We start from the raw sequence: 19,991 nt of genomic DNA, 5'->3' as shown, positions 1-19,991 counted from the left end.
CAATGAATTTCACAGATTCATCACCCTCTGGCCAAAGAAATTCCACAACTCCATTCTAAAGATACATCCTTTTATGCTGAGGCCGTGCCATCTGGTTCAAGATTTGCCCACTACTGGAAACATCCTCTCCACATCCACTCTATCCAGGTCTTTCATTGTTCAGTAGGTTTCAATAAGAGTCCCTGATCCTTCTAAACACCAGCGAGTAGAGGCCCAGAGCCTTCAAACACCCTCCATACATTAATCTAATCATCCGCAGTTAATCACTCCCCATGTAAAAGTTGTTGGGATTAAAATACCGGATGCAATGGTCCGGGAGCTATGTATCTACTGGAAGCCAGTAACAGGTGTCAAACGAAAGCCTAAAAATAATCTTTGGGAATGGATATTGCTGGCAGCGCCACACTATTGCCTGATCCCACATTGCCCAGAGACTTGCCGTGCTCTCTATAGTATTTTATTAATTGCCGCACTGCTAGTTCATTGAGGGTCAATTACTTTTTTTTCTTGTAAAATGCATGAAAAAGAGCATGGAAACAGCCCATGTTATCCCACTTTCTCATCCACATCCGGACACACTCGGGACAATTAACTTCCAAGATGTCTTTGGGACGTGGGAGGAAATCAGGGAACTGGGAGGGAACCAAAAAGGTCACAGGGAGAATGTGCAGACGCGACACAGACAGCGGCCGAGGTCAGGATTGAACCCGGGTCGCTGGTGCTGTGAGGCAGCACCTCTGAGCCACCAAATAAAATGGGTTTGCACCACCCTGAGTAGACAAGGAATGTATCCCCTACTCTGTTAAGGCCCAAGTGAATCATAAGCACTTGCCGTGTGGACAAAAAAAAATAACTTCACAAAGATCACTTCTACTCAACTGCTCTCTTAATCCAGAACGTTCACGGATTAAGAGACTGACAACACGTTTTTCCTTCTGAGGATAAGTTTCCGTTGTCATTAAGGTGTTCCCTGCCAAATGGACAATTATAGATACATAGTCAATAGGTGCAAGAGTAGGCCATTCGGCCCTTGGAGCCAGCACCGCCATTCAATGTGATCATGGCTGATCATCCACAATTAGTACCCCGTTCCTGCCTTCTCCCCATATCCCTTGATTCGGCTAGTCCGAAGAGGTCTATCTAACTCTCTCTTGAAAGCATCCAGTGAATCGGCTGCTACTGCCTTCTGAGGCAGAGAATTCCACAGATTCAAACTCTCTGGGTGAAAAAGTTTTTCCTCATCTTAGTTTTAAATGGCTTACCCCTGGTTCTGGACTCCCCCAACTACACTACAACTAATTGACTACGTAGTTCTTCTCAAGAACCAGCCAGATATAATAGTCCAAATTGTCTGTGCTGTAGGATTCTGCAGTTTGGAATAGTGTCCGCAGGAGAGATCTAAATTTCAGGGTAGGAAGTTGCTGAATGGTGATGGGCAAAATAATCAGGAAACTGTGACCAATGACTAGGTAACAGCAGGCCCAGAAGGTAGGTATTACAACCAGCTTTGAGGTAAAGGAACAAGTATTCAGACCAGGGTAACCTTTTTCAAAGTCAAACAAATTGGCCATGAGATAGGCACAAAAAGCTGGAGTAACTCAGCGGGTCAGATAGCATCTTTGGAGAAACGAAATAGGTGACGTTAGGGTTGAGACCCTTCTCCAATCTGAAGAAGGATCTCGACCCGAAACATCACCAATTTATTTTCTCCAGAGATGCTGTCTGACCCGCTGAGTTACTCCAGCTTTCGGTGTCTAACTTCAGTTTAAACCAGCACCTGCAATTCCTTCCTACAATTTGGCCATTAATTGGTCTGAAGAAGGGTGCTGACCCAATGCCTAGTCATGTCCTCCATGTATGTTGAAACAAGGAACTGCAGATGCTGGTTTACATAAAACGACACAAAGTGCTAGAGTACCACAGTGAGTCAGGCAGCATTCAAGGAGAACATGGATAAGTGACATTTCAGACTGAAGAATGGTCCCGACCTGAAAAGTCACCGAGGCAAGTTCTCCAGGGATGCTGCCCGACCTGCTGAATTACTGCAGCACCTTGTCTCTTTTTTTCCCATTTATGCTGCTTGACCACTGAGTTACTCCAGCACTTTGAGTTCTACGCAAGATTCCAGCATCTGCAGATCCTTGCGTCTACAAATTGGCCATTACGTTTTTTTAAATCTGGTAATGCAAGGCCAAATCAATCAGCAAGAGACTCACATTATTATAATATCCTTCATCTCCCTTTCAGAATGCCTCAAAGTACTTTACAAGCCTCCACAAATTGGAACATTATATTGGCCAGACATTCATTCTGTAGAATGGAGACAAAGAACTGCAGATGCTGCAATCTTGAGAAAAACACAAAATGCTGGAGGAACTTAACGTGTCAGGCATCGTCTGGGGAGAACATGAACAAACGACATTTCAGGTTTGATACCCTTTTCAGACTGAGACAATGTTTCAGTTCAAGACCCTTTGACCCAAAACATCATCTTCACAGATAAAGACCCAAAGTGCTGGAGTAACTCAGCGGGTGATGTTTCAGTTCAGGACCTTTCTTCAGACCCTCCACAGATACAATCTGATCCGCTAAATTCTTCCAGCGCTTTGTATTTAGCTCATCCATCTGCTAGATTTGTGAAATAAATTTGTTCAATGAAATTTATACATTAGCATGTTACCCATAACGCTTGTCCATTGGAAACGTGAATGAGTCCATTGTATACAATGAACTAGGGGTGGCACAGTGGCTCAACGGTAGAGTTGCTGCATTACAACACCAGAGACCTGGGTTTGATCGTGACTACCAGTGCTGCTTGTATGGAGTTTGAGCGTTCTGCCTGTGACAGCGTGGGTTTTCTCCGGGTGCTCCGGTTTCCTCTCCAAAGGCGTACAGGTTTGTCGGTTAATTGGCTTCACTAAATTTGAAAATTGTCCCTATTGTGTAGGATAGTGCTAGCGTACGGGATAATCGCTGGTTGGCAAGGACCTGTTTCCGCGCTGTATCTCTAGTCTAATGTGCAAGGGAAACTGTACAGAAATTTCTCTTACTGCCTCAGATCCTACTTCTATGCATCAAAATGTAGACCTAATAAATAATGCACAACTGGCTGCCAACACAAGTAAGTAAATCTGATAATGAAACCATCACTTAAAACCAACTACAGTGCATCCAGAAAGTATTCAGACCCCTTCACTTTTTCCACATTTTGTTACGTTATAGCCTTATTTTAAAATGGATTAAATTCTTTTTTTTTTTAATCATCAATCTACACACAATAAAAAAAAATGTAGTCCATTTTAGAATAAGGCTGTAACATAACAAAATGTGGAAAAAGTGAAGGGGTCTGAATACTTTCTGAATGCACTGTATAAACAGGAAATAACACTCACTAACACTGAATTTTGTTTTTAAGATCTAGTCCTAAACCTCTCTGGGTTGCTGCCAGCTTATCTTTAACAATGGGGCAGAATTGTGGTGCTGTGATAGAGTTGCTGCCTTACAGTGCCAGAGACCCGGGTTGGTGCTGACACTATGGAGTTTGCATGTTCTTCCTGTGGCCTGCATAAGTTTTCTCCGGGGCTCGGGTTTTGTCCCACACTAAAGCCGTGCAGGTTTGTAAGCTAATTGGCTTCGGTAAAATTGTAAATTGTCGCTATTATGTAGGAAAGTGCTAGTATACAGGTGGTTGCTGGTCGGCGCAGACTGGGTGGGTCCAAGGACCTGTTTTTACGCTGTCTCTCTAAACTAAACAATACTATTGTGAAGCATCTTGGAATATTTCACCATCATAAAGGGGCTGTATGTGTGAATTTCTGTGCTGTGGTTATCTCAAACTAGAATTTTAATAAACCCACAACCTACGACTCATGAGACAAGTGTGTCAAAACTGTCACGTCATAAATAGTTGTTTAAAAACCCATTGTTTGTTTATTGTTTAAATACGAAGTGCTGGAGGAACTCAGCGAGTCATGCAGCATCTGTGGGGGGAGGAACTGCAGATGGCTGGTTTATACCAAAGATAAACACAAAGTGCTGGTGGTACTCAGTGACTCAGGCAGCATCTGTGTGGGAATGGACAGGCGACGTTTCGCCACTCCACTCGGAGAAAGTTGGAAAAGAGAGATGAGGGTGGGACAAAGCCTGTCAAGTGACAGGGAGATACAGGTGAGATTGGTGCAGTAAGTGGCAAAGCCAAGAGGCGAGAAAGAGACAAAGAGTTCAGATAAGAAAGAAGAGAGAAGAGTGAAATGTAAAGCCAGAGGGAGGGATATAGGTGGAAGGGGGGGTGGGGGGGGGGGGGGCAGTGGAGGGGGAGAAAACCCATCAGTATAACCAGTTTGTTGAGCAAGTCTTGTAGTGTTGCCTCAAACTCTTTAATGCAATGCATGTCAATAATCACCCACTTCAGGAAATAAATAGCTGCGAGCTGCTACAAGTGTAATTCTTAGCTAGCACTTCATTTTTCCCCCCATCCTTCTCACACCCCTCTGTCAGCCTCAACCACCCAGCTTTAATTGCATCACTCACCCCCTCTGATTAACAAGCAAAGGGAGCAGCCATTTAAACCCAATTACTTTTATGGGGTAAAAGCAGATTTTGCTTGTATCCACCGGGTTGGATGCATCATGCATCAACGATTGCTTGCAAACAGTATGTAACTGGTGCAACAATTGATGAAAGTGAAACAATTTCTCAGACTAAATATGCCCTCGCACAATGCATGTTTGACCATGAGTGGGAAGAGTGAGACCAATTTACGCTTGACAATGCAGGCATCTGCAAGGTAGAGGAAGAGAGCCTTGATAGGGTGAATGCATCGACAAACTGCAAAGCCACAGTGATCTCAGAAGCAGAGGCACAATAAGGTAAAGTCAAAGTCAATTTTAATCGTAGCAACATGGATGATGGTGTGTGGCAAAAGGAACTGGAAATGGGGACGAGAAATAAGAAACCTTTGTTGTTCAAACCACCAATGCTATTGTTTCAGCTGCCCAGCATGCAAAGAATTTTCACTTTGGTGTGCGTTGTTTTGCACAATCACAATGCTTTTCCTTTAGGTTTATTATTGTCACATAAAACGAGAAAGAGTGAAAGCTTTGTTTTGCATTCTCTCCAAACAGATCAGATATACTATGCATAGATACAATCAGGTCAAACTCAAGTATAATAGATAGAGCAAAGGGGGAGATACAGAGTGCACAATATAGTTCTCAGCATTGTAGTTCTTCTGATAAAGTCCAATGTCCTTTTATGTAAAATGATGGGAGGCATAGATAGGGTAGACAGTCTGAACTTTTTCCACAGGGTTGAAATATCAACTAGATGGATTATTATCTATAGGCGAAGAGGGGGAAAGCGTGCAGGGCAATTGTTTTTAAACAGATAGTGGTGGGGGCCTGCAATGCATTGCCAGGGGTGGTGGTGGAGGCAGATGCAATAGTGAGTGGCATTTAAGAGGCTTTCAAATGAGCACATGGAAGTGTAGGGAATCGAGGGATGTGGATCATGTACAGGCAGATGCGATCAGTTTAACATGGCATCATGTTCGGCACAAACATTGTGGGCTGAAGGGGCAGTTCCTGTACTGCAGTTCCATGTTGTAATCGGGTAAAGGTGAATTGGACAGTATCACAGATTGTGGAAGGACCGGTCAGAAGCCTGAGAACGAGGAGAAGCAGCTTCTCCCGAGTCACGTGGGATGCACTTTCAAGCTTCTGCACCTTTTTCTGGATGGGAGCAGGGAGGAGGAAGAGGAATGAACGGGATGGGACAAATATTTGGCTGTTTTCGTGAGGCAGTCTGAAGTGTATGTGCAGTCAATGGTGGGGAATTTGGTGTGGTGTACTGGGCGACATCTTGTCTTGCTTTCTTGGGCACAGCTATTCACAAAACAAGCAAAAGACTTCGTATTAGTTTAGTTTATCATTTTAATTTTAGACATATAGCGTGGAAACAGGCCCACCAAGTCCACACTAACCAATGATCACCCATACCCTATCCTACGCACTAGAGACAACTTACAGAAGCCACTTAACCTACAAACCTGATGTGACAGGAAACCGGAGCATCCGTAGAAAACATCCAGTCACGGGGAGAACATACAAACTCCATACAGACTGCAGCCGTAGTCAGAATCGAACTCGGGTCTCTGGCGCTGTGAGGCAGCACTGTGCTGTTCCATTGCTGTGGGAGTACGAGTGAAGGGTAGGGATTCACAGCAGGTCACTTCAACAAGCAAGGGCAGAGGATTGCACCAGATTCCTGCCACCATTACCCCTACAATAATGCTCAGCAGACAGCCCAAGCGAATTTCGGACAGATAGCACCTGTAGTCAGGATAAAACCAGGTATCTTGCGCTCTGATTGGCATCACAATGTATTCAAACTACAGGCTGTGAAATTAGCTTTGAAAACCTACAGTGATCATTTTGAAGAGTAAATAATCTGTTGATTGCACAAAAGAATGGAAAGACCAGAAGATCATAACAGACTGAGTTTGCACATGCTCTGTGTGTGGAATTGGGGAGGCATTGATAAGCATCAACAGTGGGTTCTGCCAAAAAGCTCAGAAGCACCACCGACCAGAGATAGTCTCTCCTGCTGTGCCACCTCCAAAAACACCTCATCCACTGATTCATCTTTATCTGCTCTACTCATCTCAGTCATACAGTAAGGTAAAAGGCCCTTTGGCCCAACATCCATGCTAACCAAGATGCCCATCGAACCTAGTCCTATTTGTACATGTTTGACCCTATAACCCTCCCCATCTTTCTTCTCCATTTACCTCAAAAAACTCCAGTAGATTACACAATCAGAAGAAGGGTCCTGAACAGAAATGTCGCCCATCCTTTTGCTCGTTACTCCAGCACTTTGGGTCTATTTTCAGATTACATAGACATGTTTTTTTCCTTCATAAATCCATGCTGACTGCGCCATCTTAATGTACAAAAAAGGAACTGCAGATGGTGGTTTACCAAGGAAAGTCTGCAATAACTCTGGCCGAAACCCTTCTTCAGACTGAAGAAGGGTTTCGACCCGAAACGTTGCCTATTTCCTTCGCTCCATAGATGCTGCTGCACCCGCTGAGTTTCTACAGCTTTTTTGTGTACCTTCGAGTAGATTCCAGTTTTTGTTTAGGTACACAAAAATGCTGGAGCAACTCAGCGGGTGAGGCAGCATCTATGGAGTGAAGGAAATAGGCAACATTTCGGGTCGAGACCCTTCTTCAGACTTTCCATTCGATTTTTGATTTTCCAGCATCTGCAGTTCCTTCTGAACCAGTTTTTGTTTAGTTTAGTTTTAAAGACACAGCGCAGAAACAGGCCCTTCGACCCACTGGGTCCTCACCGAACAGCGATCATCGCACACTAACACTATCCTGCACACACTGGGGACAATTTACACTTATACCACGCCAACTGACCACAAACCTGTACATCTTTGGCGTGTGGGAGGAAACTGAAGATCTCAGAGAAAACCCACGCGGTCACAGGGAGAAAGTACAAAATCCGTACAGACAAGCACCCGTAGTCGGGGTTTAACCCGGGTCTTCGGTGCTGCATGCGCCGTCAGGCAGCAACTCTACCGCTGCGCCACCATGCTGCCCATGCTCTTCCTTCCTTCTTTAAATACCAGATCACATTTGCTATCCTCCACTGTATCAACTCCACAATTTATGGAACTTTGAAAATTAATAATCAAATTGTTTACTATCTCCATTGCCCCTTCCAACAAAACCGTGTGTTGGTCATCAGGCCTTTGCAATTCATCAGCTTTTAGGAACACCAACATCACCATTACATTATTTTTTAAATGAACATTTATTTCTTGTTCCTTATTTTTGCTACAGAGACATTTAACCACTCCAATCTTCCACCTTCAGAGGTTATTCAGCTGTTGCTGCACGGAGACCACACTGGCTTCAAGGATGTCAAAGGTTATGGGGAGAAGCTAGGAGAATGGGGTTAGGAGGGAGAGATAAATCAGCCGTGATTGAATGGTGGAGTAGACATGATGGGCCAAATGGCCTTATTCTGCTCTCACTTATAACCTTAAGGCATAAGGTGATAGGTTTAGATCCCATATCAGAGCATTTCTTTGGCTGCTCAGCATTTTAGGATGTCTAGCAACAGATATGAAAGCTCTATGAAAATGCAAGTCAAGACACAAAGTGCTGGAGGAACTCAGTGGGTCGGGCAGCATCTCTGGAGAACACGAATAGACAACGTTTAAGGGTAGGGAACTCCTTCAGTATGAACGGCACAAAACTAGACCAACCATGGCCATCATCACAGCTGGAGAAAGGTTTAGCACTCAAATTCCTTTTGAAAGGCCGGCCTCCCACACAGCTAACAATTACCAGATTAACACAAAACGCTGGAGTAACTCAGTGGGTCAGGCAGCATCTCTGGAGAAACGGAATAGGAGGTTTCAGGTCTGAAGAAGGGTCTGGAGTTACTCCAGCACATGGTGTCCATGTTCAATGTAATCCAGCATCTGCGGCTCCTTCCTACACCAGTTACCAGATTAATCCTGATCAACCCAGACTTTTTACAAAAGAAAATGTTTTAAAATCAATCCCCATGTAAAAAAAATTGGGATTAAAATTCCAGATGCAATGGTCAGGGAACGAAGTATCAACTCAAAGCCAGTAACAGAAAGCCTAAAAATAATCTTTCGGAATGGATATTAACACAAAATGTTGGAGTAATTCAGCGTGTCAGGCAGCATCTCTGGAGAGAAGGAATAGATGATGTGCAAAAAATGTTCTCTTTAGCCACGTACCACAGCCCGAGAGCATAGACAAACATCAAGGACTGAAATCATGGAAATTGCAGCGCGCATGGAAAATATTTTCCAGCCTTGGTTAAGGAATGGCCTGCTCGTCTCTCAGTGAGGTGCCTTTTGGATGAATTTCACCATTGCCACGGCTTCTTGGCAGAACTGGCGGACTATCTTGTGTGGTCGAGCTGAGGCCTGCTGACCTCCGGCTGCACTGTTTTGATTACAGGAGGTGGTCCACCTGGCCCATTCCCTCTCTTTGAACAACTTATCCAATTTCTTCCCCTTCCACAAGTTTCCCCATGGCAGTACAAAACATACGTCCAATTGTTCCTTTTAAATAGAATAGAATTTCATTCCGTCACAGTTTCGGGTATGCGCTCCAGATGGTAACAAGCGGCAAACAACACAACCACATCTCGTCTTTTACTGCTCAGGCCAGGCCAATAAAGATACTTTTGCCTTCAGTTTTCACTTCAGGCAATGGTCACACAACAAATCTTGAAAGTAGTTCTATACCACGTCCAGTATTTCAATTTCCAGCAATTTTTTTTTTCTGTGCTTAAAACGTAAACTGCAAGTTAACAAAGTAGCTCGACCAACTTCCCAGCACTGCAACCTTTTTTCCCCCTGTAGAAACAAGGAACTACAGGTGCTGGTGTACAAAAAAAGACACAAAGTGCTGGTGTGACTCAGCGGGTCAGGCAGCATCTCTGGAGAACATGGATTGATTGAAACAAACAACTGCACATGCTTGTTGACAAAAAAAAGTGCTGGAGTAACTCAGCGGAGTCAGGCAACAGTCTGAAGAAGGATCCTGACCCAACACATCACCTACCCATGTTCTCCAGAGATGCTGCCTGACCCGCCGAGTTACTCCAGCATTCTAACAAAGAATGAGCGTCTTTTCTTTGAGGTAAAGAAGCATTCGTCCTTCCTCTAAACTAACACTTCCTTCAAAGTAGATCCATGCATGTCCAGTAATTAATTTCTAACATTTAATTATTTTCCTTTGTTTAAAAAGCAAACTGCACAGTGGCAAAATATCTTTCCCCAGTTGTGTAACCTTCCATTTTTTCCTTCCTTACAGCCACTCAGATTTCTGGCCATGGGGTTCACTATCTGAATACATGAACATTTTTAATTGTCCACTTTTATCATAACATTTAAACTTTCCAGTCTATGTTAATTGAACACCAGTGTAGAAAACTGACACTTACTTAGCACACTCCGTAAAGATCTCCTTGCAAGGACTTTGCTCCAGTTTCTCCTTGCATTGCATTACGGTGTCCGCAGGCACGTCTGGTAAATGGGCCGCAGACTGCAAAGAGACATTGCCAGAATCAATCAACGATCTGCCATATCATGGATTTACAGTGGCATTGAGTGTCCCAAAGCATGCAATATTTTCGAGCTCGTCATAGAGTCATACAGCATGGATACAAATCCTTCAAGCCCAACTTGCTCACGTCGACCAACGTGCCCCACTGACACTAGTCCCACCTGCCCGTGTTTGGCACATATCCCTCCAAATCTATCCTACCCATCTACCTGACCAAATGTTGTTCAAACATTGTGATAGTACCTGCCCAAACTACCTCTTCTGGTAGCTCATTCCAAATGCCTACCAGCCTTTGTGTAAAGAAGTTGTCCCTCAGATTCCTATTATTTCTCGTCCTTAACAGAGGGGAGAAAGCTGTTCCCGAGTCTGGTGGTGTGCTCGATCAAGCTTCTATATCTTCAGCCCAACGGGTATGGTGAGTGAAGGTATGTCTAGGGTGGGGAAGGTCCTTGATTATGTTAGCTGCTCTCCTGAGGCAGAATGAAGTGCAGATGGAGTCAGTGATGGGTTGTCTGGCCTGTCTGTGTTGAGGACCTCAATTCAATGCATCAAGAGGGCATAGAGACCCTGCACAGGCAGTAGTCAGTGCACACCTTCTCACAAACTACCTGCAACTCTTTAAAACTGCTACCTTGCAATTTATCCATCTGCCAATTCACATAAAGACATTGAAAATTTAATTGTTCAAATCTATACGAGCCAGATAAATAAAATTTATATTGAAACGGCTAATTAAAGGTTATCAATTTTAGGTCCTGGAAAGACTTTTGTCTCTACTCTGTTCAATTTGCAACTGTACACATGGGCTCAGACATATTTGGCTCAAATAGTTCCATAGAAGAATGCACTTGCATTTAACGGAGTCGTTGTTTACAGGAGGGAAACAGGCCCTTCAACCCGTTTCCTTTATGCCAACCGTGATGCCTACTTGAGATAGTCCTATTTGCCCATGCTTGGTCCATATCCCTCCAAACCTTTGCTATCCTGTCCAAATGTCTTTTAAGTGTTGTGAGTGGACCTGCCTCCAGTATTTCCTCTGGCAGCTTATTCCATACATCCTCCTCCCTCTGTGTGAAAACCATGCCCCTAAAGTCTCCTTTACATCTATCCCCTTTCATCTAAAACCTGTGTTATATAGTTTTATTGAGATTGCAGATCGATGACTATGTTTAAGCATATAACCAAGCACTCAACATATCTGGCATGAGAGGAAAGTGGTAATTTAAAAAGAAAACATCAGTGAGAGAAAACAAGCCTGGATGCATTTTAGAGACTATGGTTCAGGTTTATTATTGTCACGTGTACTAAGGAACAATGAAAAGCTTTGATTTGCATGCTATCCAAACAGATCAGATACTATACACATATACAATCAGTTCAAATTCAGGTGCAATAGATGGAGCAAATAGATGGTGGCGGCAAGGTCTGGGAAGATACAGAGTGCAGAATATAGTTCTCATCATTGTAGCGCATCGGTTCCATAGACAAAGTCCAATGTCCGCAATGGTGTAGAGGTGAATCGGACAGTTCCCTAGCTTATAGTTTACAGATGGATCTTTCAGGAGCCTGATAACAGAGTGGAAGAAGCTGTTCCTGAGTCTGCAGCTGCGTGTTCTCAAACTTCTGCACTTTCTTCGGGAGCAGGGAGGAGGAGGAATGACTGTACACAGACAAAATTCCCCAATTGTGTAATAAGATGCATAGCACAGAATGCAAAGAAAACTACAAAAATCATACCCCATTGTTGAAATAGGTCTCCAAGAGCTGCAGTCCGCAGTCCTGCCTCTTCTCATCAGGAGCCACTTCATAATCTGCCTGGAAACAAACAACATCACAGACGCCCATCAGCTATAGAGCTTTATTGTTTTATTACTTCATACAATTTTTCACTCTTCCTGCCACTTCAGAGGCCTCTGCTATCTACTTCATCTGCCTGCTATCTGTTTATTCCATCAACCACAGTGTTTCAACAATACTGTATTGTCACATATAACTAGGCACAGTGGAATTCTGCGTTTTTTTTGTTTCCAAAACACAAAGTACACAAAATAGTCACCATGTTTCTGGTGCCGACAAAGTTATAAAAGTACTCTTTAAAGTCATGTTGGTCCCTCTTCGTTCTCAGGGTTCCCACTAGCCCCCTCTCCCCAATGTCGGGTTCCACTTAGTTTTGGCGACCCACTCACGCTAGGTCCCATAGTTCTCGGCTGCCCACCCACACTGGGTCCCCTTAGTTCTTGGCGACCTCCCTCCCCCCACCCAAGTCCTCTTAGTTCTCGGCTGCCCACTCATGGCGAGTCCCTCTTAGTTCTAGACTACCCATGCACACTTCTTCAATCTGAAGATGGGTCCTGACCCAAAACGTCACCAATTCATGTTCTCCACTGATATTGCCTGACCCCCGAGTTACTTCAGTACTTTGTATCTCTTTTGGTAAACCAACACCTGCAGTTCCTTGTGTAAGAAGATCATCTGAAGAAGGGTCTTGACGCGAAATGTCACCCATTCTTTCTCTCCAGAGATACTGCCTGCCTCGTAGAGTTACTCCATCTTTTTACATCTACCTAAAGTTCCTTGTGTCTACATCCCTGATTTTATTTGATTTGGTTTTGATGGCACAGTGGAGTAGCTGGTTGAACTGCAGCCTCACAGCGCCAGTGACCCAGATTTGATCCTGATCTCGGGTGCTGTCTCGGGTTGAGTTTGCAGGTTCTCCCTGTGACCGCGTGGGTTTCCTCCGGGTGCTCCGGCTTCCCCCCCACCCATCCGAAAGACGTGTGGGTTTGTAAGTTAATGGGCGGTCTGTAAATTGTTCTACATGTGTAGGGAGTGGATGAGAAAGCAGGATAACTTACAACTGTGAACAGGCTATCAATGGTCGGCACGGACTCGGTGGGCCGAAGGGCCTGTTTCCATGCTGTCTCTTTCAATTCAATTGGTCGCAATAGCTCACATGGTTTGGTGTCAAATCTTTTGATGGTCACAGGCTTAAACAATCGGTGGTTTATAAATTGTAAGCTACATGTTCGAAAGGATAAATGGCATTTCTCTTCAACAGCAGGTCATTTGCGGTCAGTATGATGATTATATTTGCCAAGAAGAGGCAGGCAATGTGCCAGTGTTTCCCGTCAGGTACTTAAACAGCCTTAGGTCATCAGTACCAATTGGTCATGCCTGGTCAATCTCCTACACATCATATGCAATCCCACTGATGAGATTCTCCCAAGCCTCTGCACAAAGTGAGGAATGTTTAGATAAGGATATGATGGCTTTGGGAACGATGCAGAAGAGGTTCACCTGAATTTGGGGGAATTGGCGACAAGGATATTGGCGACAAGGATAGTCAGAGTCCTACAGCATGGAAACAGGCCCTTCCACCCAACCTGTCCGTGCCAACCAAGATGCCCCATTTATACCAGTCTCACCCGTCCACATTTGGCCCATATTCCGATAAACATTTCCTATCTATGCAACTTTCCAAATGTCCAAATGTGGATAGTATTCTCTGGGGCTTTGGAGGTTGAGGGGAGACCAGACAAAAGTTTATAAAATCAAGAGAGGCTTAGTAGATAGAGTAGATAGGGTCCCCCCCACTACCCCCCCCCCCCCCCCCCCCCTCCCTCAAATTAAAAAATGTCAAAGACTAGAGGGCCTGGCTTGAAGGTGAGAAGGACAGAGTTTAAAAGGGAATGTGTGGGGCAAGTTTTATTTTTACATAGAGTGGTAGATGCCTGGAACGCAGGTAGTGGTGGGCTGCGGACATTGTGGGTTGATGGGCCTTTTCTTGTGCCACACAGTTCTATGTTCTACCAGATAAATTAGACTTTGACTTTAGAGATACAATGCGGAAACAGTCTCTTCGCCCCAACAACGATCACCCTGTACACTAGCACGATTGAGTACTTTATTGTCACATGTGACAAGTCACAGTGAAATGCATTGCTTGCATACCCAAGGTATGCAAATAGTGGCCCCATAAAGGGCATTTACAAAGTTACAAATTCCCCCTTCCCCCCCCCGCGCCAGTTCCCCCTTTGTTCTCCCCTCCCATCCCCTCCCCTCCCCCCACAATTTTACAATTACAGAAGTGAATTAACCTCCAGTTTCCTCCCACATCGTAAGGACGTGCAGGTGTGTAGGCTAACTGGCTAAATTGCCCCTTGTGTGTAGGGAAAAGGACATAGGAACTAGTGTGAATGGGTAATCAAATGGGTGGTCGGTGTGGTCTCAGTGGGCCGAAGGGGCTGATTCCATGCTGTTTTCAGTTTAGTTTGGTTTAGAGATACAGCGTGGAATAAGGCTCTTCGGTCCACCGAGTCCACATCGACTACGCATTCTGAACTATTTACAGAAGCCAATTAACCTACAAACCTGTACTTCTTTGGAGTGGGTGGAAACCAGAGCACCCGGAGCAAACCCACGTGGTCACAGGGAGAATGTACAAACTCCTTGTGACCTTTTTCTTCCCCTTGCCCTGCAGCCCAAGAAACAAAGCCAAACATAAAAGCATATTTTCAAACTCAGACCACTTCCTTGGCAGGATTGTGGCAAGGTTTCATCATCACATGTCCTGCATCGTAAAATTAATTTATCTGCATCACTGCTCATTACACCTGATTACATCCCCACACAGGCATTCTGTCAGCATGCACTGGAGTGGAAGCGGACATCTGGAACCCACTCCCACCAAAAGGCCACAGAAGCTTTCAAGCAAGTAATATTTCATGCTTGAGGACCTGAAATGTTAATTGGTTCCACTTTCCACAGATGCTGCATGACTGGCTGAGTTCATCCAGCTTTTCAGGTTCCATATTTGCTTTCCATGAAGACACGTCTTCAAGTCTGCAGTGTGTAGGAAGGAACTGCAGATGCTGGTTTATACCGAAGATAGACACAAAGTACTGGAGTAACTGGGACAGGCAGATTGACATTTTGTGTCTTTTTCTTAAGAGGGTTTCGACCTGAAACGTTACTCGTTCTTTTTCTCCAGAGATGGCATCTGACTCGTTGAGTTACTGCAACACTTGGTGTCTATTTTCTTGTAAGTCTATTCTTTTTTTTTTCTCTCTCTCTCTCTCTCTTTCAATACTCAGTGCTCAATTACACATTTATAAGGTCAGGTTTGATGAGTTCATCCAAAACGTCCAAGTCAGGGCAAGAAGATGCCTTTCCAGCTGTGGCTCCCAGCCCTCTCACTCATTGAAAATCAATCAACTATTTACCATCATCCTGTTTTACTCCCTACTTATTCCCACTCCTACACCCATTGATGGGCGGTACAGTGGCACCGCTGGTAGTGATGCTGCCCCACATCGAAGTTCAAACCTGACCTGTCTGTGCAGTTTGTACGTTCTACCTGTGACCGCATGGATTTTCTCCGGGTGCTCCGGCTTCCTCCTGCATCGCAAAGACGTGTGATTTTGTATGCTAATTGGCATTTATAAATTCTCTCTCGTGTGTCGGGAGTGGCTGAGAAAGTATGATGATATCGAACTAGTGTGAATGGATGATCGAAGGTTGGCGTGGACTCAGTGGGTCAAAGGGCCTGCGTCCGTGCTGTATCTTATTGATTGATTGATTGATCGATCGATTGAAAAATATGGGATGGAAACAGGCTCTTCGTTCCATCGAGCCCACCATCGGTCACCTGTTCTCATTAGTTCCACCTTATCCCACTTTCTCAACCGCTCCCATCACACTGGGGGCAATTTACAGAGGCCAATTAATCTACAAACGCACCCATCTAAAGGGAGAATGTGTAAACTCCACACAGCACTGGGGGGGGGGGGGGATCAAGAATAAACCCAGGCCACTGCAGCTGAGGCAGCGGCTCTAGCAACTGCACCACTGTTGAATCTCCATCTGGATTTGCAAACAATCATTAGCAAACCATGCACCCGGCAGGGCAGTAGAAGTGAAATAGGCATATCAGAGGCTTTCACCTTGGGTGCAAGGGTTGGTCAAAGGAAAGTCTTACCACTGCATCCAGGAATTCAATGCATCTCTTTAATTCTAGTCGTGTCTCACAGAACTGCCGGAAAAGGTGTCTGCCTATCGGTTGCTTGTCACAGAGGTTACTGTAATCCCTTTCTGGAAAAAAAAAGATTCAATTCATCAGCACACTAGTCACAAGGCAGGCGATACCGTTCAAAATATAGCAGCCCTTGGTCTTACAAACCAATGCTCACATTTTCAGAAACTACAGATTCATGTCTCTCGGAGATATAATTCAACAGCAAACAGATATTCTACAGATGAAACATTTTCAGTCCTAATCAATTTCTTGACTTTTCTCCCTGAGATAGGACCTTTAAGTTCATAAGTTCTAGGAGCAGAATTAGGCCATTCAGCTTATCAAGTCTACTCTACCATTCAATCATGGCTGATCTATCTTTTCCTCTCAACCCCATCTCCTGCCTTCTCCCCATAATCCCTCACACCCTCACTAATCAAGAATCTCCACCATAAAAATATGAATTGACCTGGCCTCCAGCCACCTGTGGCAATGAATTCCACAGATTCATCACCCTCTGACTAAAGAAATTCCACCTCAACTTCCTAAAGGAAAGTCCTTTAATTCTGAGGCTATGATCTTAGACAGTCCCATTAGTGGAAACATCCACTCTATCCAAGCCTTTTGACTATTTGGTAAGTTTCAATGAGGTTCTCCACGACCTTCTAAACCTCTTCTAAATCTTAAGGCTTCATATTATGGTGATACAGTATGTTATTATAGGACCATTAAGTTTAATTCAGTTCAGAGTTACAGCACAGAAACAGGCCCTTCGGCACACAGTCAACACTATCCTACACACACCAGGGACAATTTACATTTATACCAAGCCAATTAGCCTACAAACTTGTACGTCTTTGGAATTTGGGAGGAAACCGAAGATCTCAGAGAAAACCCATGCAGGTCATGGGGAGAACGTAAAAACTCCGTAGAGCCAGGATCGAATCTGGGTCTCCAGCGCCGTTAGGCAGTAGCTCTACCACTATGCCATCATGCCGCCCAAAGTGAAGTGGGAAGATCTGGCACGAAATTTGTTCGGTGCTGATGTTATCTCAATTTTACCAAAGTCAATTAGCCTTGGGAGCATTGCGTGCAGTTCTGGTAACCGAGTTGTAGTAAGGATGTTGTTAAGCTGAAGAGGGTAAAGAAACGATTCACGAGGATGTCACCGAGACTGGAGGGCTCAAGTTGTCAAGAAAAACTGGACAGGCCGAGGTATTTTTCCCCTGGAGTGTGAAAGGAATGTCCTTATACTGGAGTGTGAGAGGTATGCCCTTATACTGATGTGGGGGCAGGACAGTGGTAGAGCCACTGCCTCACAACACCGGAGACCCGAGTACCATGCTGGCTTCTGGTGCTGCTGTGTGGAGTTTGCATGTTCTACAAGTGACCAGGTGGGTTTCCTCCGGGTGCTCCGGTTTCCTCCCACATCCCAAAGCCGTGCATGTTTGTGGGTTAATGGCCTCGAAAAATTGCCCCTGGTGTGCAGAGAGTAGTTGGAAAAGTGGGATAACATTGAACTAGTAAACAGGGGATCAATGATCGGCATGGCCCAAAAGGTATTTTTCCATGCTATGTCTCTAATCAAAATTAAGATATATAAAATCATGAGGTGCATGGATAAGATGAATGGCATCTTTTTCCCCCCAGGGTAGAGAAGTCTAAAACTGGAGGGCACAGGTAAGAGGTGTGGGAGTAAACATTTGAAGGAGACCCAAGCAACAAGCTTTTCACCCAGATCAGGTGGGTGGGTGAAATGAGCTGCCAGAGGAAGTGTGGAGACAGGTACAATGACAACGTTTAAAAGACATTTAGACAGGTACAAAGGAAAGGAAAGGTTTAGAGGGATATGGGTATAGCACAGGCAAACGGTATTAACTCATGTAGGCAACATCGTCAGCAAGGACGTAGAAACAAGGAACTGCTGGTGCTAGTTAATACACAAAAGGACACAAGGTGCTGGAGTAACTCAGTAGGTCAGGCAGCATTTCTGGAGTGCATGGATAGATGATGCTTCAAGTTGAGACCCTCCTTCAGAAAAGTCTGAAGATCCGAAATGTCACCTATCCATGTTCTCCAGAGTTACCTATTAAGTCGACAAATGAGTTGAGCGAGTTGTTTCCGTGCTGTAAGACTCTTTCGCTTTAAATGTCAAAGAATAATTTACTAGCAGAATAAAATGTGAAACAATTTTACAAGCTAAACTCAACAGGAAAGGGTGTGCACAATAGTTTTTTTTTACTTTAGAGATACTGTGCAGAAACAGGCTCTTCGGGCCCACAGTCCACGCCAACCAGTGATCCCCGCACACTAACACTATCCTACGCACACTAGGGACAACTTACAATTTTACCAAGCCAATTAACCTACAAAGCTTAATGTCTTTGTAGTGTGGGAGGGAACTGGAGCTCCCAGAGAAAACCCACACGGTCACAGGGAGAACGCGCAAACTCAGAACAGACCGCACCCATAGTCAGGATCGAACCCGGGTCTGGCGCTGTAAGGCAGGAACTCTACCACAGCGCCGCTGATAGGCACGCAATTTATAATGACTCAATAACAACTGGAATGGACACTTCCATTAAAGTCCCATCACATAACATATGCAACCATGTCTTACAGCACCAGAGACTCGGGTTTGATCCTGACTGTGGGTGCTGTCTGTACGGAGTTTGTGCGTTCTCCCTGTGACCTTGTAAGTTTTCTCCGGATGCTCCGGTTTCTCGACAAGCCTTCCTAATTGGCTTTGGTAAAATTATAAATTGTCCCTAGCGTGTAGGATGGTGTTAGTGTATGGGGTGATCTTTAGTCGGCACGGACTTGGTGGGCCGAAGGGCCTGTTTCCGCACTGTATCTCTAGAGTCTAAAGTCTTGTCAATAAATGCAATCAACACAAATTTCAGGAGGTTGACGATTGTTGGGTAGAAGTCGTTCTTGAACTTGCTGGTCACGGTTTTCAGACTCCTGGAACCCTTTCTCAATGAAATGAAAGCATGTTAAAGAGATACATTAAAGAAATTCGCTATTTAAATTTGTTTATTTATTCATTGGCACGTGGATCGAGGTACAGTGAAAATCTTTTTTGTTGCATGTGATCAAGTCAATGGAAAGACTACACATGATTTGGGTCATGTCACATTTTAACGCCTGCCACTGGATGCCTTCAGAAATGAAAGCCATCCTCGTTGTGACCGCCCCCACAGCGGCAGTGTGTGGCGACTTGACAACGATGACGGAAATGTAGAGTGGGTTGTGCGACTTAGAGGTGACGACCTTGCCACAAACAACCACTCTTCTTGTCCTCGGGGGAAGAAATGGTGACACAATGCTGCAACACACACAGGAATATAGATAGGGTAAATGCACAGAGTCAATTACCCAGAGAAGGGGAAATCAAGAATCAAGGGACATAAGTTTAAGGTGATAATAGACAATAGACAATAGGTGCAGGGGTGGGCCATTTGGCCCTTCGAGTTAGCACCCCCATTCAATGATGGTAGAAAGATTTAATGGTAACTCGAGGGCAATTATTTTTACACAAAGGGTGGTGGGTGCATGGATGAGCTGCCCTAGGAGGTAGTTGAGGCAGGTACTATCACAACATTTAACAAACATTTAGACAGGTGCATGGATAGGAAAAGATCAGAGATATGGGCCAAATGCAGGCGGATGGGACTAGAGTCAGATTGGGCATGTTTGGTTGGCGTGGGCTCAGTGGGCTGAAAGGCCTGTTTTCATGCCACATGACTCTATGAATCTATTTGATTATAGTCTAGTTTAGATTATTATTGTCACATGCAGCTTTTTGTTGCCTGCCATCCAGTCAGAGAGAAGGCTACATACGATTACAAT

At 44.6% G+C, this 19,991-nt stretch overlaps 1 protein-coding gene across 2 annotated transcripts in view; it reads right to left on the bottom strand.

The window, feature by feature from the left end:
• The window catches only part of LOC129695387 (G protein-coupled receptor kinase 6-like), a 111,700-nt gene that overhangs the window by 22,772 nt on the left and 68,937 nt on the right, over positions 1–19,991 (bottom strand). For both annotated transcript variants that reach the window (XM_055632292.1, XM_055632293.1), the window contains exons 3-5: positions 16,104–16,216; positions 11,864–11,941; positions 10,005–10,105 (exon numbers count right to left, since the gene is read on the bottom strand). In XM_055632292.1, coding sequence (XP_055488267.1) covers positions 10,005–10,105; positions 11,864–11,941; positions 16,104–16,216 — 292 coding nt within the window. The remainder of the gene's footprint in view (positions 1–10,004; positions 10,106–11,863; positions 11,942–16,103; positions 16,217–19,991) is intronic.

Source organism: Leucoraja erinacea, chromosome 3, assembly GCF_028641065.1.
Source record: "Leucoraja erinacea ecotype New England chromosome 3, Leri_hhj_1, whole genome shotgun sequence".
Taxonomy (NCBI): domain Eukaryota; kingdom Metazoa; phylum Chordata; class Chondrichthyes; order Rajiformes; family Rajidae; genus Leucoraja; species Leucoraja erinaceus.
The sequence above is the reverse complement of the archived record's forward strand: the minus strand, read 5'-3'. Positions and strand labels throughout refer to the sequence as shown.